The sequence below is a fragment of the Punica granatum genome, unplaced genomic scaffold (assembly GCF_007655135.1).
Source record: "Punica granatum isolate Tunisia-2019 unplaced genomic scaffold, ASM765513v2 Contig00416, whole genome shotgun sequence".
Classification (NCBI taxonomy): Eukaryota; Viridiplantae; Streptophyta; class Magnoliopsida; order Myrtales; family Lythraceae; genus Punica; species Punica granatum.
The window spans coordinates 51,900-74,602 of NW_022204331.1; the positions used below are offsets into that span (position 1 = coordinate 51,900).

A 22,703-nucleotide genomic window follows, 5' to 3' on the forward strand; every position below is an offset into this window, starting at 1 on the left:
TTTTTCAATACAAATACTGAATATTTGGTAAGTACAAATTCCATTAGATACCCAAAGATCTCGATAAACTCTCACACTTCCACCGCTACTGTGACATATAAAAACAACTAAGAGGATATAATTTTGGGGTAAGCTTGAAGTCCGGTGAATAACCACAAACTAAAGTAGTCAAGTCATGGCACACGTTGAGCAATATTGTAAAGATATCGCAGAGACCTTTAGAACACAGATCATCCCTGAGTCGTTCCTAGTGAATTTCTATGGAGATTTATATTTGCAGTCAATTTCAGCAATAATAAACGTATCATCTAGCATGCATAAGGATTTCAATTAATGCCTTTTTGAGAGGGATGCATGAGGATTTCAGTGAATGCCTTGTCGAGAGGGATGTCCTAGAGGCATTTAGTGTATAATATAGAGAGAGAATCTATATATCAATATATAATTATAAAAGCCAAAACGAAGCGCTGGACAATGCCACGTAGGACGTAGGTACCTCGTAGTTGAGTGACTCTTTAAATTCTCACCAATCATGATATGAAAAATGACGTAGTATCATTGGCCATATTATTCATTGAACTCTAAAGGTTTTTCAATTATGGAAGATTGAAAGTCATCTATCATAGTCTTAACATTTTCACATAAATAAAATACAAACTTTCATATTCTACTAACTATGAAATCTGACTTTTTTATTGAAATCAGAAAAAAAATATTTACCTAACTATTTTGTAGGAGTTTAATCGAAATAGGATTGATAAGAAATAAACATTTACTAAATATATGTTCACAAATTTAAAAAAAAATTATAACAACTTCCTTATAAATACGTATAAAGAAAATTTTTTTATAGACAAACTCTATTTATAAAATTATGGACAAACTTTTGTTAATCGTGAATATTTTATATCATTTATAAGCTTATTCTATAAGTCAACCATCTTTTTAATGGTAGCCTGCGAGTTTAATGTAGAATTTATGACATGCAGGTTTCATTTCCTCAATTGGAGGAATTAACAGTTTCTGGCATGAAGAATTTAGGAACGATATGGCGCAGTCGAATAACTGGGGATTGTTTCAGCAAACTTAAAGAAATCACAGTAGAAGGATGTGATGCACTGGTTACCATATTCCCACCCAACACGGTGCGTGCATTATGGAAACTCGAGAAGCTGAAGTTAGAATCTTGTTCTTCATTGGAAGTCATCTACGATATGCAAGGGCTCACTGATGGCAGCTTGGAATATTCTGATCACGTTCTTGTTGGGACCCAACTGAAAAAATTGCACCTTAGTGGTTTACCAAAATTGGAGCACATCTGGAATACTACAGATTCGGGAAGGATTCTCAACTTTAACAACCTATACTCGGTTGAAGTAAAGAAATGCGAGAGTCTCAAGAATCTCTTCCCTCCCTCTATAGCGAAGGTTATTTACAACATTAGTGAGCTGGTGATAGAAGATAATAGAGGGCTAGAGGAGATAGTCGCAGCAGCGGTTGATGAGGAAGTGGAAACAGCTATAGGTACCCCGGAATTTGTATTTCCTCGAGCTACACGTCTGCGGCTCTGTGGACTCCCGGGGCTCAAGAGTTTCTGCCAAAGGGGGCATATCTCCAAATGGCCCCGGTTGGAAAAATTGGAGATCAAAAGCTGTGACTTCATCCAGAACTTGTTCTGTCGTATCGATTTTTTCCAAGATGCAATCGGTAATGGTAATGGTGTGGTTTCTCCTCCTCAACAAATCCTCTTCTTTGTAGATAAGGTATGAATCTTCTTTGAATTTCTTTTTCTTTTTAATTAGCTAGCTTGTTGAGAAAATATCAGGCGAGACTAATACATCTCGAAGCAGTTATTAGCCTAACACATAGGCAATCAGTTACAACTTCCAACTAATTCTCCAGGGTACACTTGATGGTTAAAGCAGCGTCTGGATTAGCTCGAGGATTCATTTGAAAACATTGGGAGTAATTCCTTATACTAGGTCTATGGACCTCTTTTTTGTTACAATGAAAAAGAAATCATAAATAACTAATAAATGAGTACGAATAGTCCCACTATAGGTATCTAACCTATGACCTCTTAATTACTAGGCGATGACTTACACTACTATGGTATGATCTATGGACCTCATTAGTAACCAAAAACCGTCAGAAATAATTCATCTTTCCTAGTATGGTCTCTTAGAGAATAAACATTCCGATTGACTTTTTCAGCCAAAAAGGGAAAAGGTTTAGAGCTTAGATCATCCTCGAGCCCCTTTCCAGTAAATTCCACTGCAAATTTATGTTTGCAGTCAAATTCAGCAATAATAAACAATTTCATCTAACATACTCGATTACGATTGCAGAAAATGCCTTATTGAGGGAGGTGTCCTAGAGGCATTTAGCCTATAATATAGGGAGAAAGAATAAAAAAATTATTTTTATTTTAATTGTTTAGTATAAATTATATATATGATATGAATTTCTAAAACAAATTTATATATACATAAAATTAGGGTCGATCAACTTCCTTCCAATTTTCTTTCTTTAAAACTTAAACTCGACCCTTCAGGTCTTTAATTTTCGGAATTTTTTGATCAATTTAGTTCTGATCGTTTTTAATTTTCGAGTTACGGGTGTTATTGCAAGACTATTCGTGAAAATAATACTTTTATTAATTATTTTGTAAACTTTTATTGAAATTTAAATTCATTTGTCCATTTTCTTTAGGATATTCTATTGAAATGAAAGATCAAGTCAGAAAAATATATCAACTGAAAATATTTTCTTGAAGTAAATTTTTTAATTGCATTAATTTCATTTATTTAAAAATGATTTTTATTAGTTTAATCGTACTTATCAAGTTTTTATTATTCTTACAATAGATTATGCACTAGTGCTATGAGTAGTGTGAGAAAAAAAAAGTTTAAGACGTTGCCTCGGTATTTACATCATTATATACCGTTTGTAATTCTACATAGTTTGTGGTATTATTAAAAAATTTTAAAAACTGTGAAGAATATTGAAAGAAAAAATAATTTAACTTAGGTTGAGGTAGAGATAGATAGCCGGTTGAAGAGAAATAAGGAAAAAGTATAGTGGAAGATGACCACGTATGAATTGATGAAGGAGCGGAATAGAGATATCTGTTTAAAATTTGAACAGTTTTATAATTTTATTGTTGCCTTTCAATTTACTTTTTTTCAATAGAATAAAAAACAATGGGAATAATTTCGTAAAATTGTACAAAAACTTATACATATACTAAGATGTAGTGATTTGTCATTAGTCTACTAATTTTGTATATACTTTTTTATGTTACACATATGTAAATACTATTATCAATATATATACATATATATGTTTCCATTAAAACTAATATTATTTATTTCCTTTATTAAATCAAAATAAATATGTTTTGTGAATATTATTAGTTACTTTTAATCATTTTTATTTTAAATTTAATATTTAAATACCCATGGGATTCACTTGGTAGATTTTCATGTGCCATATCTACAATTTAATGTCACATTAGAAAAGCCAGTTAAAATTGATAGGAAAATGATGACATGCTAGACATGATACGAAACTCATAATTGTAATTTTTAATGCAATTAAAAAATTCATGCTAGAAATAGTAAAAAGAGTAAATTTTTACTTTTTTTTTGGAGATACTATTGATTCACTTTTAATTTATATATTTCTTTTTTAAAGAGTTCTCTTGATTTTGATCTCATGAATATCTTGTGGTCCATTACTTCTTGTATTCTCTTACAAGCATATATTTTGTCATTCAAGTATTATATATTTTAACCTTATCAAAGAAGGTTTCATGTGTAAATGCATTAGTATAATAAAAAATTTGTACTATGCAGGTTTCATTCCCTCGATTGGAGGAATTAACAATTTCAGGCATGAAGAATTTAGGAACGATATGGCACACTCGAATAACTGGAGATTGTTTCAACAAACTTAGAGAAATCACAGTGGAAGGCTGTGATGCACTGGTTACCATGTTCCCACCCAACATGGTGCATGAATTATGGAAACTCGAAAAGATGAAGTTAGAATCTTGTTCTTCATTGGAAGTCATCTACGATATGCAAAGGCTCACAGAGGGCAGCATAGAATATTCTGATCATGTTGTTGTTGGTAGCAAGCTGAAGGAATTACACCTTAGCAATTTACGAAAATTAGAGCACGTCTGGAGTATTGCAGATTCAGGAAGGATTCTCAGCTTCCATGACCTGGACTCGGTTGAAGTTAAGAAATGCGGGAGTCTCAAGTATCTCTTCCCTCCCTCTGTGGCGAAGGTTCTTTACAGCCTCAGCAAGTTGGTGATAGAGGATAATAGACGGCTAGAGGATATAGTCACAGCAACTGTTAATGAGGAAGTGGAAACAGCAGCAGATACTTTGGAATTTGTATTTCCTCGAGCTACACATCTGAGGCTTTGTGGACTCCCGGGACTCAAGAGTTTCTACCAAAGGCGGCATATCTCCAAATGGCCCTCGCTGGAAAAATTGCAGATCAATCACTGTGACAGCATCCAGAACTTGTTCTCTGAAATCGACTTGTTCCAAGATGCACCTGGTAACGGTGTTGGTTCTCCTAATTCTCAACAAACAGGCCTCTTCTTGGTAGATAAGGTATTAACATATTTTCTTTCTTTTCCTTTTTAATTGGTGATCAGCTAGCTAACACAAATATATAACTAGAAAATATTAGCAGTTATTAGCTAGAACACATACGTAATGCAATAATTATAATAATAAAAAAAAGCTTTAGCACAAAATGTGATTATTGGTATCTAATTAAACCCCTAACGAAAATTTAAAGTGTCAAAATTTTTAACGAAATACATAAGAAAAAGAATTGGAACATCTCTTAAGTTGTCTCCTTTTGTGGTAGCGAAGTCGACCGGATCTTCTGCCACTTGAATTGGAGCAAGATTTGAGGAAGTTTCGAACAAAAGAAATAGAAGAAATTGTCTTAATTCGAGAATTAATGGATTATTACTTGTTGAAAAACTTGAACGGTATAAAATACATATTTATAACCAACTGAAGAGATGTCTAATTTCATTAAAAAGAAATATAATATTTAAATTTCTATAATATATATATATATAATAAAGTATTATATATATATATAATACTCTATTAAAGTATAAGTACTTGATTCAAAGCTTATGGAAAAAAAATCAACGGAAAAGAATGAAAAGTATTAAATTTCCATTGGGTTTAGACGGGTTCGGGCCCATTTCCACTTAAAAGTTCAAGCTGATAAGTGGTGGTACTCAAGCCATATATTAACCCATGGATTTTCCTTTTCTTTTCCGATGTGAGATTTATCCCATTTTACTCCTCAACACCCGCCCTCACGTGCAATGTGTGGTCTATTTCTGCCTACACGTTGTCACGTGCCCTTAAATACCCGCCCTCAACAATAGAGCCGGGCTCATCTTCCGTGCTCGGGCGAGGGGGGACACTAACACGAGGCGCACTCTTGGCTGCACTCGGACATACTGGGCCTGACGCGGTGTGGGTGCGCACACGCGCGTGGGCGCGCTACTCGTAACCTAGGCTCTGATACCATATTAAATTTCCATTGGGCTTAGACGGGCTCGAGCCCATTTCCACTTAAAAGCTCAAGCTGATAAGCGGTGGTACCCAAGCCATATATTAACCCATGGATTTTCCTTTTCTTTTCCGATGTGGGATTTATCCCATTTTACTCCTCAACAAAAAGAAATTAAGGGAAAATAAAACAAAAAAAAGTACTACAATTAAGAAGCAACTCTGAAGTTAGAGCCTGAATAAATAAGAAAAAATAAATAAATAAATTCCAATTAGTCATCCGTGCATTTAGAAATCAACGTCTTACTTCTAAAGCCCCATATACATGTAAAAATGAAAAGAAAAATTCATGAAACAAAAAAATCTCAAACTATGAAATAATTAGAATCATTATTGTAATGTATAACTACTCAACTCAAAGTTTATGGAAAAATCTTCAACGAAGAAAAATGGAAAACAAATGTTTAAGGGAAAATAAACCAAAAGAGAGTTACAACTGAGAAGCCAATTGGGAATTGGATTAAAGCTCCTATTGAAACAATCAAAGTTAATATTATATGATCAGTTTCAAATATATATATATATATATATAGAAAACTCATTCAAAAAAAGCGAAGTTCAATAAAAAAGAAAATAATTTGGAGAGAATGCAAAAACTTACTCTCACATGTAATTCTTTGTGAAAATGTTATAACAATTGGTCAGAAAGAAAGAACAAATCCAAGAAAAGTGAGAAGAAGCCTTCTTCATTATGATATAAATACATGAGCTTCTATATAAATTTTCTTTTTGAAATTACCTAATATATGGGTACATGGACATATGCAAAGATAAAATTTACATAAATAAACAAATAAAAATATAGTACGAATATATAACTAATTTTATATTATAAAAGAATATAAAATTTTCATTGCTACATAAATGATGACGTGACATCGCGAGGGGATTCGTTTTATATTTTTGACATCATGGAGGCATGAGAATTCAGTTCGAGACTTTGTTTTCATATACATATATTTCTATAATTATTATATTTCTACATAATAAACTAAGATTCCAAATACTAACCTTCCTAACCGTATGATCCTGCATTTTTTTTCCCGATAGATTCCAAATATACAACAATAATAGATTATTTTTCTATACAAATTCTGAATATTTGGATATAAATTCCATTGAATACACAAATATCTCTATAAACCTTCACACTCCTACTGCCACTCTGACATATAAAAACGATTGAAGGATATATTTCTGAGGTTAGCTTGAAGTCCAATAAATAACAATAACCTAAACTAACTGAATCATTGCATATATCATAAAAATATTGCCAATATTTGCATTTTGGAATATTTTTGAAAAATTCGTTTATTATTTATTTTATGAATCTAAACTACCGATCCAATAAGAATGAAATATTCTCAAGACTATATCATAAATATGGAAATAGTCCGTCTACTGATTGTTGTTTCAATAGTAAGTCAAGTATTTTATGTTTCAAATAAAGCAAAATCATTTTATCTCTAGGATTCAAGGATATAGTAGTCGAAGGACTCCTTGATTTGAGATATTGATACGGTGAAAGACGTGCCTTTTTATTCCAAATGAATTTGACTTGTATAAACCTTTCTATTTTGCAATTCGATCCACCTCTAGAACTCAGATCACCACTGAGCACTTTCCCAGTGAATTCCTCTGCAAATTTATATTTGCAGTCAAATTCAGCAATAATAAATTATTTAATCTAACATGCTCAAGGATTTTTGTGAATGCCTTGTTGAGAGGGATGTCGTAGAGCGATTTAGCATAGAACATAGGGAGAAAGAATATATAATATAAAATTTGTAATATGCAGGTTTCATTCCCTCGATTGGAGGAATTAACGATTTCAGGCATGAAGAATTTAGGGACGATATGGCCCAATCAAATAACTGGAGATTGTTTCAGCAGACTTAAAGGAATCACAGTAGAAGGCTGTGATGCACTGGTTACCATATTCCCACCCAACATTGTGCGTGCATTATGGAAACTCGAGAAGCTGAAGTTAGAATCTTGTTCTTCATTGGAAGTCATCTACGATATCCAAGGGCTCATTGAGGCCAACATGGAATATTCTGATCACGTTGCTGCTGGGAGCAAGCTGAAAGAATTGCGCCTTAATGGTTTACGAAAATTGGAGCACATCTGGAATACTGCAGATCCTGGAAGGATTCTTAGCTTTCACAACCTGGACTCGGTTGAAGTTGAGGCATGCGAGAGTCTCGTGTATCTCTTCCCTCCCTCTGTGGCGAAGGTTCTTTACAACCTCAGTAAACTGGTGATAGAGGATAATAGAGGGCTAGAGGAGATAGTCACAGCAGCAGCTGATGAGGCAGTGGAAACAGCTGCAGGTACCCTGGAATTTATATTTCCTCGAGCTACACATCTGAGGCTCTGTGGACTCCCGGGACTCAAGAGTTTCTGCCAAAGGCGGCATATCTCCAAATGGCCCTCGTTGAAAACATTGCAGATCAATCGCTGTGACAGCATCCAGAACTTGTTCTGTGAAATCAACTTGTTCCGAGATGCACCTGGTAACAGTAATGGTGTGGGTTCTCCTTCTCATCGAACCCTCTTCTTGGTAGATAAGGTATGGATCTTCTTCTAATTTCTTTTCATTTTGAATTAGTCAGCTTGCTATAGCATATATTTGTCAAGAAAATATTAGGCGACACTCATACATCTCAAAACCAGTTATTAGCTGTAACGCTCGTAATTGGTTACAACTTCCAACTAATTCTCTAGGGTAAACTTGCTGATTAAAGTAGCATCTGGATCAGCTAGAGGAGTCATTTGAAAACATCGGAAGTAATTCCCTGACTAGGTCTGTTGAGAGTTAATCACACAAGAAAAAAAAGGAATAAAAAAGCATGGTTTATAAGAAATTTGGTAACACGACCTATGCTCCATCTCTCTTGGGGCTCACTTAGCCGATTTCCGAACGCCATATGACTAAGTGCCAAGTCGGCAATTCCATTAAAATTAATGGAGAAACTAATGCCGTGCCAAACATGATAATAAATCAAAAGTTTGCATATTTCCATGCAAAGAAAAATTATTTTATGCCAAATATAGGTACACGTACGGTTTGTGTTTTTTCTTTTTGTTATTTACCCTTTTTCTTATTTATGCTTAAAAGGGGTAAATGCAGTGTATAATTTGAATATCAAGAATTTGTATGAGAATCATAATCATTTAATTTATTATATTTTGAAGTAATACCTAATATTTTATTGAGAATTCAAGAAATATTCAACTTGTTGTTGCACTTCTCTCCAGGGCCGGCCCAACCCATCGGCAAGGAAAGCCCTTGCTTGAGGCCCCGTAATTGGAGGCCCACCAAGCCTTTATTTAAAAGGAAGACTAGTCTACTTGGGGGCCTCAATTGTAGGCCCACTGAGGCCTGTACATGGCCCAAGCAAAGTACATAAAATTATATTTATATCTTATAAATTTAAATGACACTTTCCCATAATTCTTCATTAATTTCCTTAATCACTCTCAGCAACCTCCTAAATTTTGTCATTAGATTACTTAATTGATGTTGGCAAAATCCTTTCTAACAAACGTCCACAGTAATTGACTTGATTACCTTTCAGTAGTTTCCTAACCTACTTAAGTTAGCTTTATCGATTGCTATATTTTCGGATTATCATTTTTAATTCAATTAATTTTCCTTCCGATTTTCATATTGCTCCAACGGTTTTCATTGGGAAAAAAAATCCTCTTCTCCAACGATTACATTGCATCATTATAAAGAGACATTTTCTTCCTTTTCTTTAATCTTTTCATTCTAAATTTCTACTTCTCTAAAATATTACGAGCAACAAAGAAAGCAAAACTTTTGGTGTATTGTTGAGAAGAAATGATAGATATAATTTAATATAAAAATTTAATACTTAATGTTGCATCTCAAAACTTAGAAAAATTAATTTTCAAACTACATACCCAATGAATAAATGAAGGGCCTCACTTTACCATGTCGCTTTAGGCCACGGGTTCCCTTGGGCGCCCCTGCTTCCCTCCAAAAATTTTCTCCCTAGCTTGCATATGATATTATGCCTACTTAATTTTCTTAATCTGATAATTATTTCATTGATGTAGTTTTTCTAGATATAATGTTCCTCGGGGGAAAAAAAATTCTTTTGATAACATAATGGTTGTAGTAGTTCGACATATGCCAAGAAATTGAGGTTGGATGTATACAGTGTCAATGATGTGTTGATATTCAATATACAATATTTCATAAAATTATCGTAATAAAGGAAATTTTTGCATAAGGTCTAATATGTCAACTCGACGTATTTTCAATCCTATTAATTTTTATTGGAAGTTAATTAAATATATTGAGGAAAAGAGGATAAAAGAAAAACAAAACTAGGAAAAATAAAAGGGAGGTTGTGTTATAGAGGAAGAGAGAGAGAGAGAGAGGAGAGTGGAAGTGGTGGAGAGAAAATATGGACTGTTTTTTTTGTAAAATTACCATATTATTCCCAATCCAATAATTGCTATTAATTGTAAATATTTTGTTAAGGGCAATTCTAGATTTTGAAGTTACACCGCCACCCAGGTTCTCCAGGATAAGTGTTATATATATATATATAGTCTAAACAATTATCTTTCAATGATAATTATCTTACGTAGTTATTTTAGCAATTGTTTTATTTTTCTAAGAAGATAATTATTTTTGTTACTAATTTAGTTGCCACCACATCATCGAGCCAAATTGTCAATTTGATACATATCACAGAGGGCATAATTATTTTCTTACAATAAGATTCTTAGGTTCTAATTATTTTGCTAACTGGAAGTAATTATCTTAGGTCGTGCAGTTTTCCTCATATTATCTAGCGAAATTTAAAATTTATCGTAAGCAACGATGAGGAACTTGCCAAGATATAGATGATATTAGTGGTCTAGCTCGAGCAAGTTGCTCGACCTAGCTAGGAACAGTCATACGTGCATAAGCGCATACATTAAATATACACTTCCTCTGTGTCCAACCATTTCCAAAAGAAGATCCGATTTGAGCGCTGCATGCTGCAGGTTTCCTTCCTTTACTTGGAGAGCTTGGAGATTTCAGAGATGAACAGACTGGTGACCTTGTTCCCCTCTGGCACAGCGTGCTCGTTTCAAAACCTTGAGGTTCTGAAGATAGGAACTTGCAGTGCATTGGAAGTGGTGTATGAAATAGAGGAGAATGCAGGTTCTGATCTTTCTGTCACCAAACTGAAAAAGCTTTCTCTCACTGATTTGGCGAATTTGCAGCACATATGGAGAAGGGACCCGAGAGGGATCCTCAGCTTTCAGAATTTGAGCTCAGTCACAGTTATGGGATGCAGCAGCCTCGGGTATCTCTTCCATGCCTCTGTGGCAAAAGCCCTCGTCCAGCTTGTTGAGCTGGAGGTAAGAGATTCAAGCCTCGAGGTAGTTGCTGCGGAAGATAAAGGCGTGCCACCCGCTAGTGTCCTGGAATTTGTTTTCCCTCGAGCTACCAAGCTGGAGCTCTCAGACCTGCCGCAGCTCAAAAGTTTCTACCCAGGCAAATATATTTCTCGATGGCCCTCGCTGAGAGAGTTGATGATCTCCAAGAGCAGCAAGGTTGAGATATTTGCTTTCGACTCGAAGAAATCCCAAGCAGTAACCAGGAATGGCAATCAAGCTGAACAACCCCTGCTCTTGGTTGACAAGGTACATGCTTCCTATGCCAGACTCTCTCCCCTAGATTATGAAAATTAATTATCGACACACATTAGATGAGCAGAACAGGAATAATGAGATATTTCTAGCTACGTACTAATTTGAGTGCGAAATGGGGATTATGAATGATGAAGCATGCATCGGGTGAGCTTTCAATTTTTGTAACTTTGTGTTATATACATAAGAGATAACTTTCGGATGATCTTGGCAGGGAACATTTTCCAATGTGGAAACCCTGCATATGCAACACAACGATAACATGAGACAGATCATATGGAGTGGGCGACACCGTCCCAATCTGACATGCTTCTCATCAGGGGTCCACTTCCACTTCGCGAACCTCACGACTCTGAAAGTTGAGAATTGTCACTCTTTGGAGAACATACTTACCCCAAACATGGTGTCGGAACTCCCTTGGCTTGGAACCCTTGAAATTAGGGACTGCAGGATGCTGGAGGCAGTGATTGTAGGAGAGAAGAAAGCGAGAAGACGTAACATCAGGCTTGAAAAGTTGAGATATATAACTCTAGAGTCCTTGCCCAAGTTGGTTAGCTTCTTTCCACATAGTTGCTTATTTGAATGTCCATCTTTGATGAACATGACCATAAAAAACTGTCCTGAAATGAGGACATTCCTCACTTCTCCATGCCCGAAAGAGAAATTGTCCAATCCGGTGGGTGAAAGAAGCAAAAGAGCGTGCGAGGATAGTGGTGACATTAACATCCCTCAAGAACCCTTCTTCTGTGAAAAGGTCGGTTTACTATTGGAAAAGGAAACAAATTTAAATCAAGTATATTTATGGTTGCTCTTGATACAAATTGCAACTCCACATCACCTCACATATAGCATTTGACGACTGTATTTGATTTGTTGATGATTGACATTTACTGCCGTTCCATGGTGATATTTGCTGGAAAAGTACATGCATTTCCACATGTGTTTGTGCTTTATTTCGTGCAAAGAATGGAGGAAGAATTGTTTAGGATTGAATCTTGTCCGCCTACTAATAATACAGTCGAATTGATGCAAACTGCAGGTTCTGTTCCCTAGCTTGCAAATATTGGTGCTTTCCCACATGGAGAGCTTGAGCATCATATGGCATGACCTACTTGCAGAGAAGTCGTTTGATCAACTGAGGGATGTCAAGATCGATCATTGCAAAAAGCTGATGAGAATATTTCCGCCCAAAACCACCCTTGAAAGATTCAGGAATCTGGAGAAGCTGCGTATAGCTTATTGTGATTCATTGGAAGGGGTGTTTGACATTGCCGGGCGGTGCCATGATCCTGTAATAAAGATGTCGTTGAGAGCACTGTGTCTGTCTAATTTGCCAAAGCTACTGAGTATGTGCAATGCAGATATTGGTGGAACCATCAGCTTTGACGACCTGAAGCCCGTGCAAGTTATTGCATGTCCAAAACTTGAAATTTCTAGGGGGATTGCCTTTACACTAGAAGAAAGTCAGGATCTAGAAGAAAGTTTAGATGCAGACTACTCTAGCGACTGAAAGTCAGGATATTGATGGCAGTGTCAGCTTTGAAGACCTGAAGCCAGAGCTAGTTATTGAATGCCCAAATCTCAAAAAATTTTGGGGATTGGCTTCGTTACTGAATGATGCAAAAGAAGGAGATGAAGTATAATTGTCGCTCATACTTCTACATTCTTGCAGCTTTAGGAAAGATGTCTATTTATCTGGTTGTGATGAAGGAACATTTTGCTCTGGTCAACACATACATAATTTGTTCAATTTCTTCGTTGCTGTCAGACCTATTGTTGCGAGACCTCACTCGCAATTACACTTAACTACCATTACCTCCTGCATTGTCAATTTCTCGCATACTGAACATGTATCTATATGTTATATACAGTGGCATATGGATACATTTTGTTAGTCAGTCTTATTTTTCTCGTAGTTGGAAACAGTGAAAAGCTTTTAGTAAGCCTTCGTAGGATCAAAATTTTACTTAAAAAAAAAAAAGTTGCAAAAGTGGTTTATATCGATCCAATTAATTATCTACCATGAAAACGGATGTTTTAGTAAATAGGTTAAGGCTGAGAGCAGAGTCCTTACTTAGCAAAAAAAGAGAGCAGAGTCCTTACGTCCTCTGCTTCCCAAATCATTTTCCGCCCAAAATAAAAAGAAAAAAAATGATACAACTTCAATAATCTCGATGACTCATGTCAATATATAAGAATATTCTACATATCATCGTGTTTTTCAGGAAGAGGTATAAATAAATATTCGTATGTCCCCTGCTGCATAGATTTAGTTCTCTACAAGAAACAAGATCTTGTGGTGCTGGAAACCTTTTTATAGCATGAATGGATGTGAATCCTACGGGAAGAATCTAATAAATTATACAGACCATAAGAACCCAGGAATAAATCGAGATATACCAACACCTTGCATGGAAATATAATGCAGTTGCAATGAATAGTAGGATAAAATCCATATATATTCCATGGAGTCTTGTTATAGGACAGTGATACCTTCTCAGCTTTCTTAAACCGCGGTGTCATGTAAAACTGTTGTATTCCAAATATTATATCAACATACATATATATAAATATATATATATACATATATGAAAGCAATAACACGGTGGGCTTGGTCAGATAAATCGGTTGGTTCCTAAATAGAATTTTCTTAGATTTTTTAGCTTTTTTCAAAAACAATTTTTTAAAATTTTGTGAAATATGTGAATATAGATTTGTGGGATCAGTCGTTATTTTCTTAATTTTCTATGCTTTCTATGAAAATGAATTTTTTAAGGGCTAATTTCACCGTACAAGAAGATATTTTGAAAAATTTCACCACATAACACATATCGTCATAATTTCACCAAATCGCACGATATTTTGAAATTTTTTCACAGCATACCGCGAAATGCAATAATTTCATTGTATGGCACAAAATTTCAAAAAATTTTCATGGCATAGCACAATATTAGTTTTCCATCAATGACCTAATGAAGATCTCACGTGGCCGTGTATGGCTGGGATGAACAAGGGTGGGCCAACAATGTCAGCCACGTCAGATATTCGTTAGGTCATTGATGGAAAACTAACGTCGTGCTATGCTATGAAATTTTTTTAAAATTTTGTGCCATACGGTGAAATTATTACGTTTCATGCTATGCTATGAAAAAATTTCAAAATATCGTGCAATTGAATGAAATTATGACGATACGTGTTATGGGGTGAAAATTTTCAAAATATCATGTTGTACAGTGAAATTAATCCTTATAGTAGTTTTAATTTTAAAAAAAAATTTAAAGATATAAACATAGATTTCTGGGACCGGTCTCTATTTTTTATTTTTTAAAAATTTCTTATGACAAATAAAACAAAAATATTTTGATTTTCAGCATTTTAACTAGAACTGTTTATTATTTTTTTAAAAAATAAAAGTATTTTATGACGAATTTCAGATAAAATAAATCACATAAGATCATATTAGATTTTCAATAAAGGAATTACATTATATATACATATATGATGTGGTACATATGCTTTTCAAAAATATCATATTCTTATAGATATGATATGTTATCTATACTATATTCTATATGATATGTCATAAATAACAAGAGTACCACACAAAAATTGTAACCGGTCATGCTCTGAAAGATATTTTTTTGGCCATGTGCTTGGAAAATAATTTTACTTTCTTGATTTTTAGCTTTCCTTAAAAACAAATTTTTGCAATTTTTATTTTAAAAAAATATAAATATAATGAACTTTTAATTTTTTTAAAGCATATAAATATAGATTTATGAGACTAGTCATTAATTTTTATATTTTTTGAATTTCTTGAAAAATTATTTTAATTTTTATTTTTAAAAATAAAAATATTTTTATGACAAGATCCGAATAACACAAATCACTTAAGACCATATTTGCTTTTCAAAAAATAAATTAAATTATATTCGATATAGATATGGTGTGTTATGTTATATATTTTGCATTTCACAAAAACAGATTCGATTATATTTTTTTTATAGATACGATATGTTATCTATATATATTCTATTTAATATATTATAAATAGCGGAGGGTAAACACATAAACAGTGACCGATTCGGCTCTAAAAATATTGCTACCACTAGACGTGAGTTCTTCAATTTTTTGCACACCTTGGGTTTATTTTATTACATATACCATTAGCTTGTGCGACACATGGGTTTCACGACTAGTATGTACATATAAGCAAGAACATGGTAGGCTTAGCCATATGGTCTCAGAACGTTTAGTTGGTGTATGAAACTTTGTCCTTTTTTGAGTTTTTACTTTTATATTAATTTTTAATACAAAGATAGTTTTTTATTAATTTTCAAAAGATGCTTTATAATAAGATATGAATAAAACGAAATACTTTTTTAGTTTTCTAAAGTGATACTGTTAGTTACATAATTAATGAATCACAAACTTTTGAATTTTTAAAATTTAAATACGATTTTGAGTTTTTCTAATTTTAATATTGAATATTAGAAATTAACATATCAAAATTTTACGAATTTTTTATATTAACATGCTAGAATTTTATAATTTCTTTTAATATTGATCACTAAATGGAGCTTTCTCGATCTTTTGAGTTTCTCTAATTTTTATAATAATTTTTAGAAAATTGTTTTTTTAAATTTTTTTGAAAGATATTATATGATAAGATCCGAATAATACAAAATATTTCCTTATTCATATATATCTAATATAGTAGATTTTTTTATTGATTATGAATTACAATTTATAATAGTTTAAAACACACAGAATATATTATAAAATTGAAAGAAAAAGAAAAAAATAAATCAAGTTCTATCCGTGCAGTGCATGGGCTCCATGACTAGTACATATGAAAATAAGAATATGATCAACCAGCCATATGGCCTTTGAATGCACGGTTACTGAATGAAATTTTATCGGTTTTTAATGGTTTTATTTAAGAAATAAAAATTTAATTTTTAAATATAAAGATATAGGTTTGTGTGACTTGTCATTATTTTCTCAATTTTTTTAGCTTCCTTTGAAAACGAATTATTAAATTTTAAATTTTAAACAACGTTCAAATTACTGAATAGAGTTTTTTCAGATCTTTTGAGCTTTTGTAAAACAAATAATTTGAATTTTCAAATATATAGATATAGATTTGTGGGACCGATCATTATTTTTTTTTTCTATTTTTTAAGCTTTCTTTAAAAAATTTTAAAATTTAAAATTTAAATTATTAAGTTTTTTAAAACATATAAATTTAGATTTGTGGGACTGATGGTTGTTTCTCGGTTTTATGAGCTTTTCTTACAAAATAAAATTTTAATTTTATTAAAATATTCATTTCAATAAATTCAGTACATTCATTCACATCCCAACATCTGTGAACTATGGTCATATGTGCCAACTTCTGTTTAATTATATTCGCACGAATGATTTAAAATTCTGAATCTCGTGCCCTTTTATTAATTATTTATGATATCTCTTTTATTGTGCTATGTTTTGGGCCTCTTTGTGACTGGAAAAAAAAAATTCTGATCTCCAGCTTCTATACTCATCGAATACAAAGAGTAAACGCAGGGCAATATGGGATGCAAAGATGCAGGTGAAGGAGTTTGCTCCGCTCTCCTTATAATATCAAGTAATGAGTGCAATTTAGTCTTGTATTCGTAGCTCATAGCTTTGAGTTTTGTATTGGGGGATAATGTATCAGATCTCGGACTTGATATGGTCCCAATATGCGGTCCTTGAACCAGGTCTTGTACCGCATTTGATGTTCATGTTCCTGCCGAGGACCATATCTCAAGGACGGGCTAGTTCTTTTGCTGGAGAAGAACCTCAGTGTGGAGAATGTGAATCTCTTATATTACATCCATCACATGGTTCGATACATCCATTCCTGAACAAGTAGGTGAGCTTGCTTTGCAAGTTGCAACGGCGGTACAAATCAAAGACGTCCCATTCACGAATGATAACTTGAACCATTGAATATCTACATCTATATATTGTATTGTTCGCGCAGTTAAGATAGAGCTTGTCCCGACGGAGGCAGGTTGGATATTGAAAGAGGGGATCCATAGATTTGGATGAGGAAGAAATGCACAAAGGAATAATAATGGATGAAGCCGAGGAAGATCTTGCCAGAGTAATGAGCCTAAACCGCATAATGTATAGTTCCATCTATCGATGTTATTAAGTATAACAAAAGCAACATGTTCGAACTCGCTATGACTAGAACAAGATGTAAATGCATATATCGACCTCTAAATATTTATTTTTTAGTATACTCAACCATGTATAAATCGAGGCCAGATAATTCATGTCCTAATCGAACCAACTATCGAAAATACCATATGTATCGCGGCTAGCGGATCAGTGTCTGGTAACATTTTTCCTGCAAGTTTATAAACAACGGGTTGCTCGGATTGGATTACGAAATGTAAAAAGAAAACTCTTAGCCGGGCACTGGTCTCGACGGAGTTTTCTCGACAAAGTGGAGGAGGGGACAGGACATGATTTCTAGAGAGAGACTTTAGAGAGAGAGAGAGAGAGAGAGTATGTGCGTTAAAAATCGGGACTTTCGTTCCACATTTTTCCCGTCGGTGACGTCTCCGATTTGCTGAGTGGAGATGGGAAGAGAACCTCCCCGCGGCGCCTCGAACAAGCTGAAGGTCAGGAGAATCGATTCGCTCCAGACTGGGACCGGCGTGGATGACGTCAAGCTCTTCATCTCCTCCGACAGAAAGTCGAGCTTCGAGAGGAGCTACTACAATCGGGAAGTCCTCAATGGCAGGCGACTCGACCTGTCCGACTTCGGCAAGTCCGACATCCCGGCCATGATCGACGCAATGGGGTGGACGCCCATCGCATGCATGGACCACCCGATCTATCCCCGGCTCGTGAGGCTCTTCTACTGCAACTTGGAGTTCGACAGGGACCGACCGTCGATCACCTCACTCGTCAACGGCAAGTCGATTCACCTCACCTGTGATTCTCTCAGCGCGATGCTCGGCATCCCGAACCAGGGCGTCAAGTACTACAAGACCGGTACTTGGGGGAGCGACGACTGCTATTTATTGGATGCTCTGAGGTTGGTGTGCGGCGATGATCGGATCACGACCTGTTCCCGGCCCCACTACCGCTCCCTGCCGGCCCGGAGCCGTCTCTTGCACAACATGGTGATTAGCATGTTGCTGCCAAGAGGAAGCAGCCGGGAACGGGTCTCGAGGATGGACTTGTTCTTGCTCAAGAAGATCCTGTGTGGGGAGAGGGCGAACCTTCCCTACATGATCATCCGTCACATGATAAATTCGGTTGACAACAGGTACTTGCCCTTCGGGATGCTATTGACCAAAGTGTTCGGCGCATGCGGTGTCGATATAACCAAGAACGAGTTTCATGAGACTCTGAAGAGGAAAGAAGTCTACAACTCACACACCATTCTTAGGATGGGATATGTCCCAACAGATGCGGGTCAGAAATCGAAGGGAGCACCGGGAGAAGACGAGGAGGAACAGGGAGATGAGGAGGAAGAGGAGGCGCCTGCAGCCATGGAAGAAGACGAGGGGAAGCGGGCATCTATGGATGACGAGGAAGAGGAAAAGCTGACTTCAGTAGCGGATGCAGCGCGGGGAGATATATCGCTCGATGGGCCTAGAGGCAGCAGCAGCAGTGAGGCTGATAACGTTACCGAGTCTCTGAGTAAGCTGGCTGCTCGGGTTGATATGGTGGCATCATCACTCGAGAACCTCCGGTTCCAACAGGAGCAAGGATTGGCAAGCCTGACTGCAAAGCTGGACGGATTGATGATCTTCCTGAATCACCACTTTTGCCCTTATCCTCCGCCGCCGCCTCCCTTCACCGGCTAAACTAGTAAGCAGCTGTGTTCATGCATGTAGGTATGATAGCCCATATGAGCTATGTGTTTTTTGAATGTAAGCTAAGTTTTGATATGCTAGAGTAGTAGTAACTTTTGCTGCTTTGCATCTGAAGCCTCTAACTTAATGCAGATTATTCGTAGTAAGGGATGTTCAGTTTCGATCTCTTCCTCTCTTTGAGCTTTGAGTATGATCTGATAAATGGTGCAAATATTCAGGGAGTTTATTCGAAATGGCTGTTTATATAACAAAGAATGACAAGTATAACACTATTCGGGTACAATTATTCACATCCAATCATCGTTCATATTCTTGAATATCTTCCACAGAAATAATATGGGTCAATATACATAGCGCAAGTATTCGGAAGTTCATTCAAAGCGCATATAAATGGTGGAGACTAACCATCACTTTCTTCAGCTATTGTTTCTGCTTTCCAAACAATATCCTTCAGCCCTGCCGAGAGCATCTTGTAGAACTGCAGAATATGACCCAAAATTTACAAACTTAACTGATCGCTAGGGAAATGCTGCACATCTTAGTTTCATAGACATATATCAAGATTTTTTAGTGTAATTAGATTAATTCAGTCGCGGCCATGTAGAACTCCAAGAAGAGATTAGAACAGTCATCACTAATATTTTTTACCTTGTGAAACTCCAAGGTATCTCCTCCCGACTTGCGAACCTCGACCATGTAAAGTGAAGGTGCCATCTCAAAAATCTGAAACATATGCACGTAGAACTAATTAGACAAGAATTAAAATAAGCTATAGTTTCACAAGCAGTGGTAATATTCTATCAGTGATTCTGTGCAAGCGTTTCAGTTCAACTTGGAAATGAGGAGGCATAATAGTACCTCTGTCGCAACAGCTAAATGACCCTTCCTTCCATTTGTCTCTGCCAGCAGCTTTATCTGCAGTTGGCAATAAGAATGAGAACCCATCAACATTTCGGGAAACTGATTGTTCATTGATCAATATCTTCCCTCTAAAAGAATGATCCCATCTCTTAAGCTCACTTGCACCTAACTACAGAAAAACTAGGTTGTAATACATTAGATCAGATAGTACCTTGAAATTATTTTTCTTGACATCAAAACCCATTGGCGTAGCAGCTTCCTCGATCTTTGCAAGTATCTGATCAACTGAGCATTTAGAAGTGAACCTCGTTTCTCTTTTGATAATTCCCTATGATACCAAATCACAAGAATCAACTCTCTTATATTGTATATCCATGAACAATGCCATAAGATAGCATCTAATCATCATAATTATTAACATATGAAATGCAGAGTGATCATTAAACTACTTGAACTTCACATTTTAAAGAGATGTAGCACACAAGATCCTGTTTAGGTGAGAAAATATGAGTCCCTGCTTGCTACTCACAAATAGTCAATCGGCTATATAAAATGAGTTATTCTTGACTCCTCATTTGGACCATTCATTTCCTTGTCAAATGTTAGTTACACACTTCATTTAATGCAGAAAGTGTAAAGGAACATACCATTTGTTTTTCAAAAAGTGTATTGAGGTTAAGTCCCTGGGATTTAGAGATCAGCTCAAAAGCATTCATAGTCACGGGAGTAATAGAACCGTATTCCTGCCTTTCCATCACAAGGTTTTGAGGTTCCTAAAATTGACCACACTGATCAGTTCCCCACCGCCAATGTTAGAAATAAACTGGATGAAGATTGCTAATTCATTGGAAATTCGGCACAGGCGGCTCATCTTACCCCTGACTCAGTAAATATGGCATCAACATCATCGAGACTGATGTCAGATGGTTGAAAACTTGGAGGCTTATACCCTTTTTTAAACCACTCATCCTCAATGACCTCTGCTATTGAAACACGCTGTTGCAAGGAATCAGGACATAGTTTAGTAGAAGGTATAAGAATAGAAGTGCCATGTCCAGTAAAAAATTTGGGAGGCAATATTCTTTAAACTAGGAACAATTAAATATCAGAGCAAAAGGAATCATATACTTTGACGGGATTAGGCTCCAAAATTTTTTTGATGAGCTTCCTTAAGCTGGAGGAGAACCATGGAGGACATGAGAAGTCCGCTCTAAAAATCTAGATCAACAAAGAAAACTTCAATTATCAAGCTGCCATGTTACCACTGATCATGGCAGATCACAAAACCACACCTTATAAAGCAGACATGCCTATTGAATCACTGATATTAAGTTCCTCCTCAACCAAACCGCTATATAAGAACTCACTAAAAGATACATTTACACCCAATACCTGGAAGTATAAAGTTTTTTTGCTTATCTTACTTGAATCAATGATTCTAGGGCCAGCAACCTTTGATGAGAAAAAATTACAAAATCGGATTGCCAAAATTGTGCCTTGTCATTAAAAAATGTATAATGGAAACTGAAGTTCAGCTCCATAAAATTCTACTAAATATGATGATTTCTTACTAATTGGACTCAGTTCACCCAGCATAACAGAAACTACTGGAAGATGGAAATACAAATTTACCTTTTTGTATAGTGCCATGAGGTTGGCTTCTTCAAATGGCAAGTAACCAGCCATTAGGACAAAAAGGATTACCCCACATGACCATAAATCTGCCTTTGCTCCATCATACCCTTTGTCATTAATCACCTGGAAAATGTACAATCCACACTTCAATAAGCTGGAGAAACTGGCGTTAGCAGCAGATTCTGGTATACCTCAGGAGCAACATAATTTGGTGTCCCGCAAGTTGTATGGAGCAATCCATCTTCCTACATCGAAAGAAACATAACGAGTTCATTCTTTAAAATAATTGAGACAAAAAGCGATGGTATTTAATGGCACTGGAGAGTGAGGGAATAATGCTTTTTTATTCCCCATGCGTTGGCATTGGCAATCATGTCCTGAGGGGCTAAGAAACACCTTCGTACTCACCCGAACTTGCTGAGCTAGGGCACTCAATCCAAAATCCGAGACTTTCAGGACTCCATTCGCATCGAGCAATAAATTCTCTGGCTGTGATATTGAAAGAACAATTCGATGTTGACCATGACCTTAAAGATCAGTCGGATATCTGACAGGTGCGTCCAATTTTGAAGTTCTTGGAGTAGAAATGTGTACCTTAAGGTCTCTATGGAAAGCCCCTCTGCTGTGGCAGTAATCAACAGCATTGATAAGCTGTTGGAAATACTTTCTAGCTTCATCTTCTTTTAACCTCCCTTTACTTGCCTGGATCAACAAAGATTAAACAAAGGCTCAAAACTTCAAAAGCACAAAATGATTCTTAGGGGCTATTCCACTTTTTTTTTTCCCAAAATTATCAGTGCAAACAGTAAAGACGCTAATGGTTATCTTACAATTTTGTCAAAAAGCTCACCGCCCGTGACAAGCTCCAAAACGATATATATCTTCGTCTTACTAGCCATCACCTGTGCCATGTAAAACTCTTACCTTGAACGCGTAAATGAAGAATATATGAATTCAGGTAGAATGACAATGACGAAGGAAAAAGGACCTCGAATAAACTGTTTGTTGCGAAAATCCCAGGATCTTTGCTGCATTATTACAT

General features: G+C 35.6%; 2 protein-coding genes across 4 annotated transcripts in view; one reads left to right on the forward strand and one right to left on the reverse strand.

Moving 5' to 3' along the window:
- LOC116190293 overlaps positions 1–13,198 on the forward strand; it is a 34,999-nt gene extending 21,801 nt beyond the window's left edge. Inside the window, exons 11-16 of one of the 3 annotated variants that reach the window (XM_031519976.1) lie at positions 990–1,763; positions 3,858–4,631; positions 7,420–8,193; positions 10,650–11,294; positions 11,515–12,054; positions 12,340–13,198. In XM_031519976.1, coding sequence (XP_031375836.1) covers positions 990–1,763; positions 3,858–4,631; positions 7,420–8,193; positions 10,650–11,294; positions 11,515–12,054; positions 12,340–12,810 — 3,978 coding nt within the window. In that variant the 3' untranslated portion in view covers positions 12,811–13,198. The remainder of the gene's footprint in view (positions 1–989; positions 1,764–3,857; positions 4,632–7,419; positions 8,194–10,649; positions 11,295–11,514; positions 12,055–12,339) is intronic. The other 2 variants (XM_031519977.1, XM_031519978.1) reach the window with 2 other exon arrangements.
- A 6,193-nt stretch (positions 13,199–19,391) lies between these two features.
- On the reverse strand, positions 19,392–22,563 carry LOC116190295 (CBL-interacting serine/threonine-protein kinase 23-like; the record flags this gene model as incomplete). Its single annotated transcript, XM_031519979.1, is given in 12 exon segments — positions 19,392–19,643; positions 19,814–19,888; positions 20,024–20,080; positions 20,238–20,354; positions 20,674–20,799; positions 20,903–21,022; positions 21,155–21,244; positions 21,659–21,784; positions 21,853–21,906; positions 22,070–22,150; positions 22,256–22,363; positions 22,492–22,563. Coding segments are annotated over 12 exon segments (1,104 nt in total), but the record flags the coding sequence as incomplete, so codon positions are not given.
- Between the last annotated feature and the right edge of the window lie 140 nt (positions 22,564–22,703).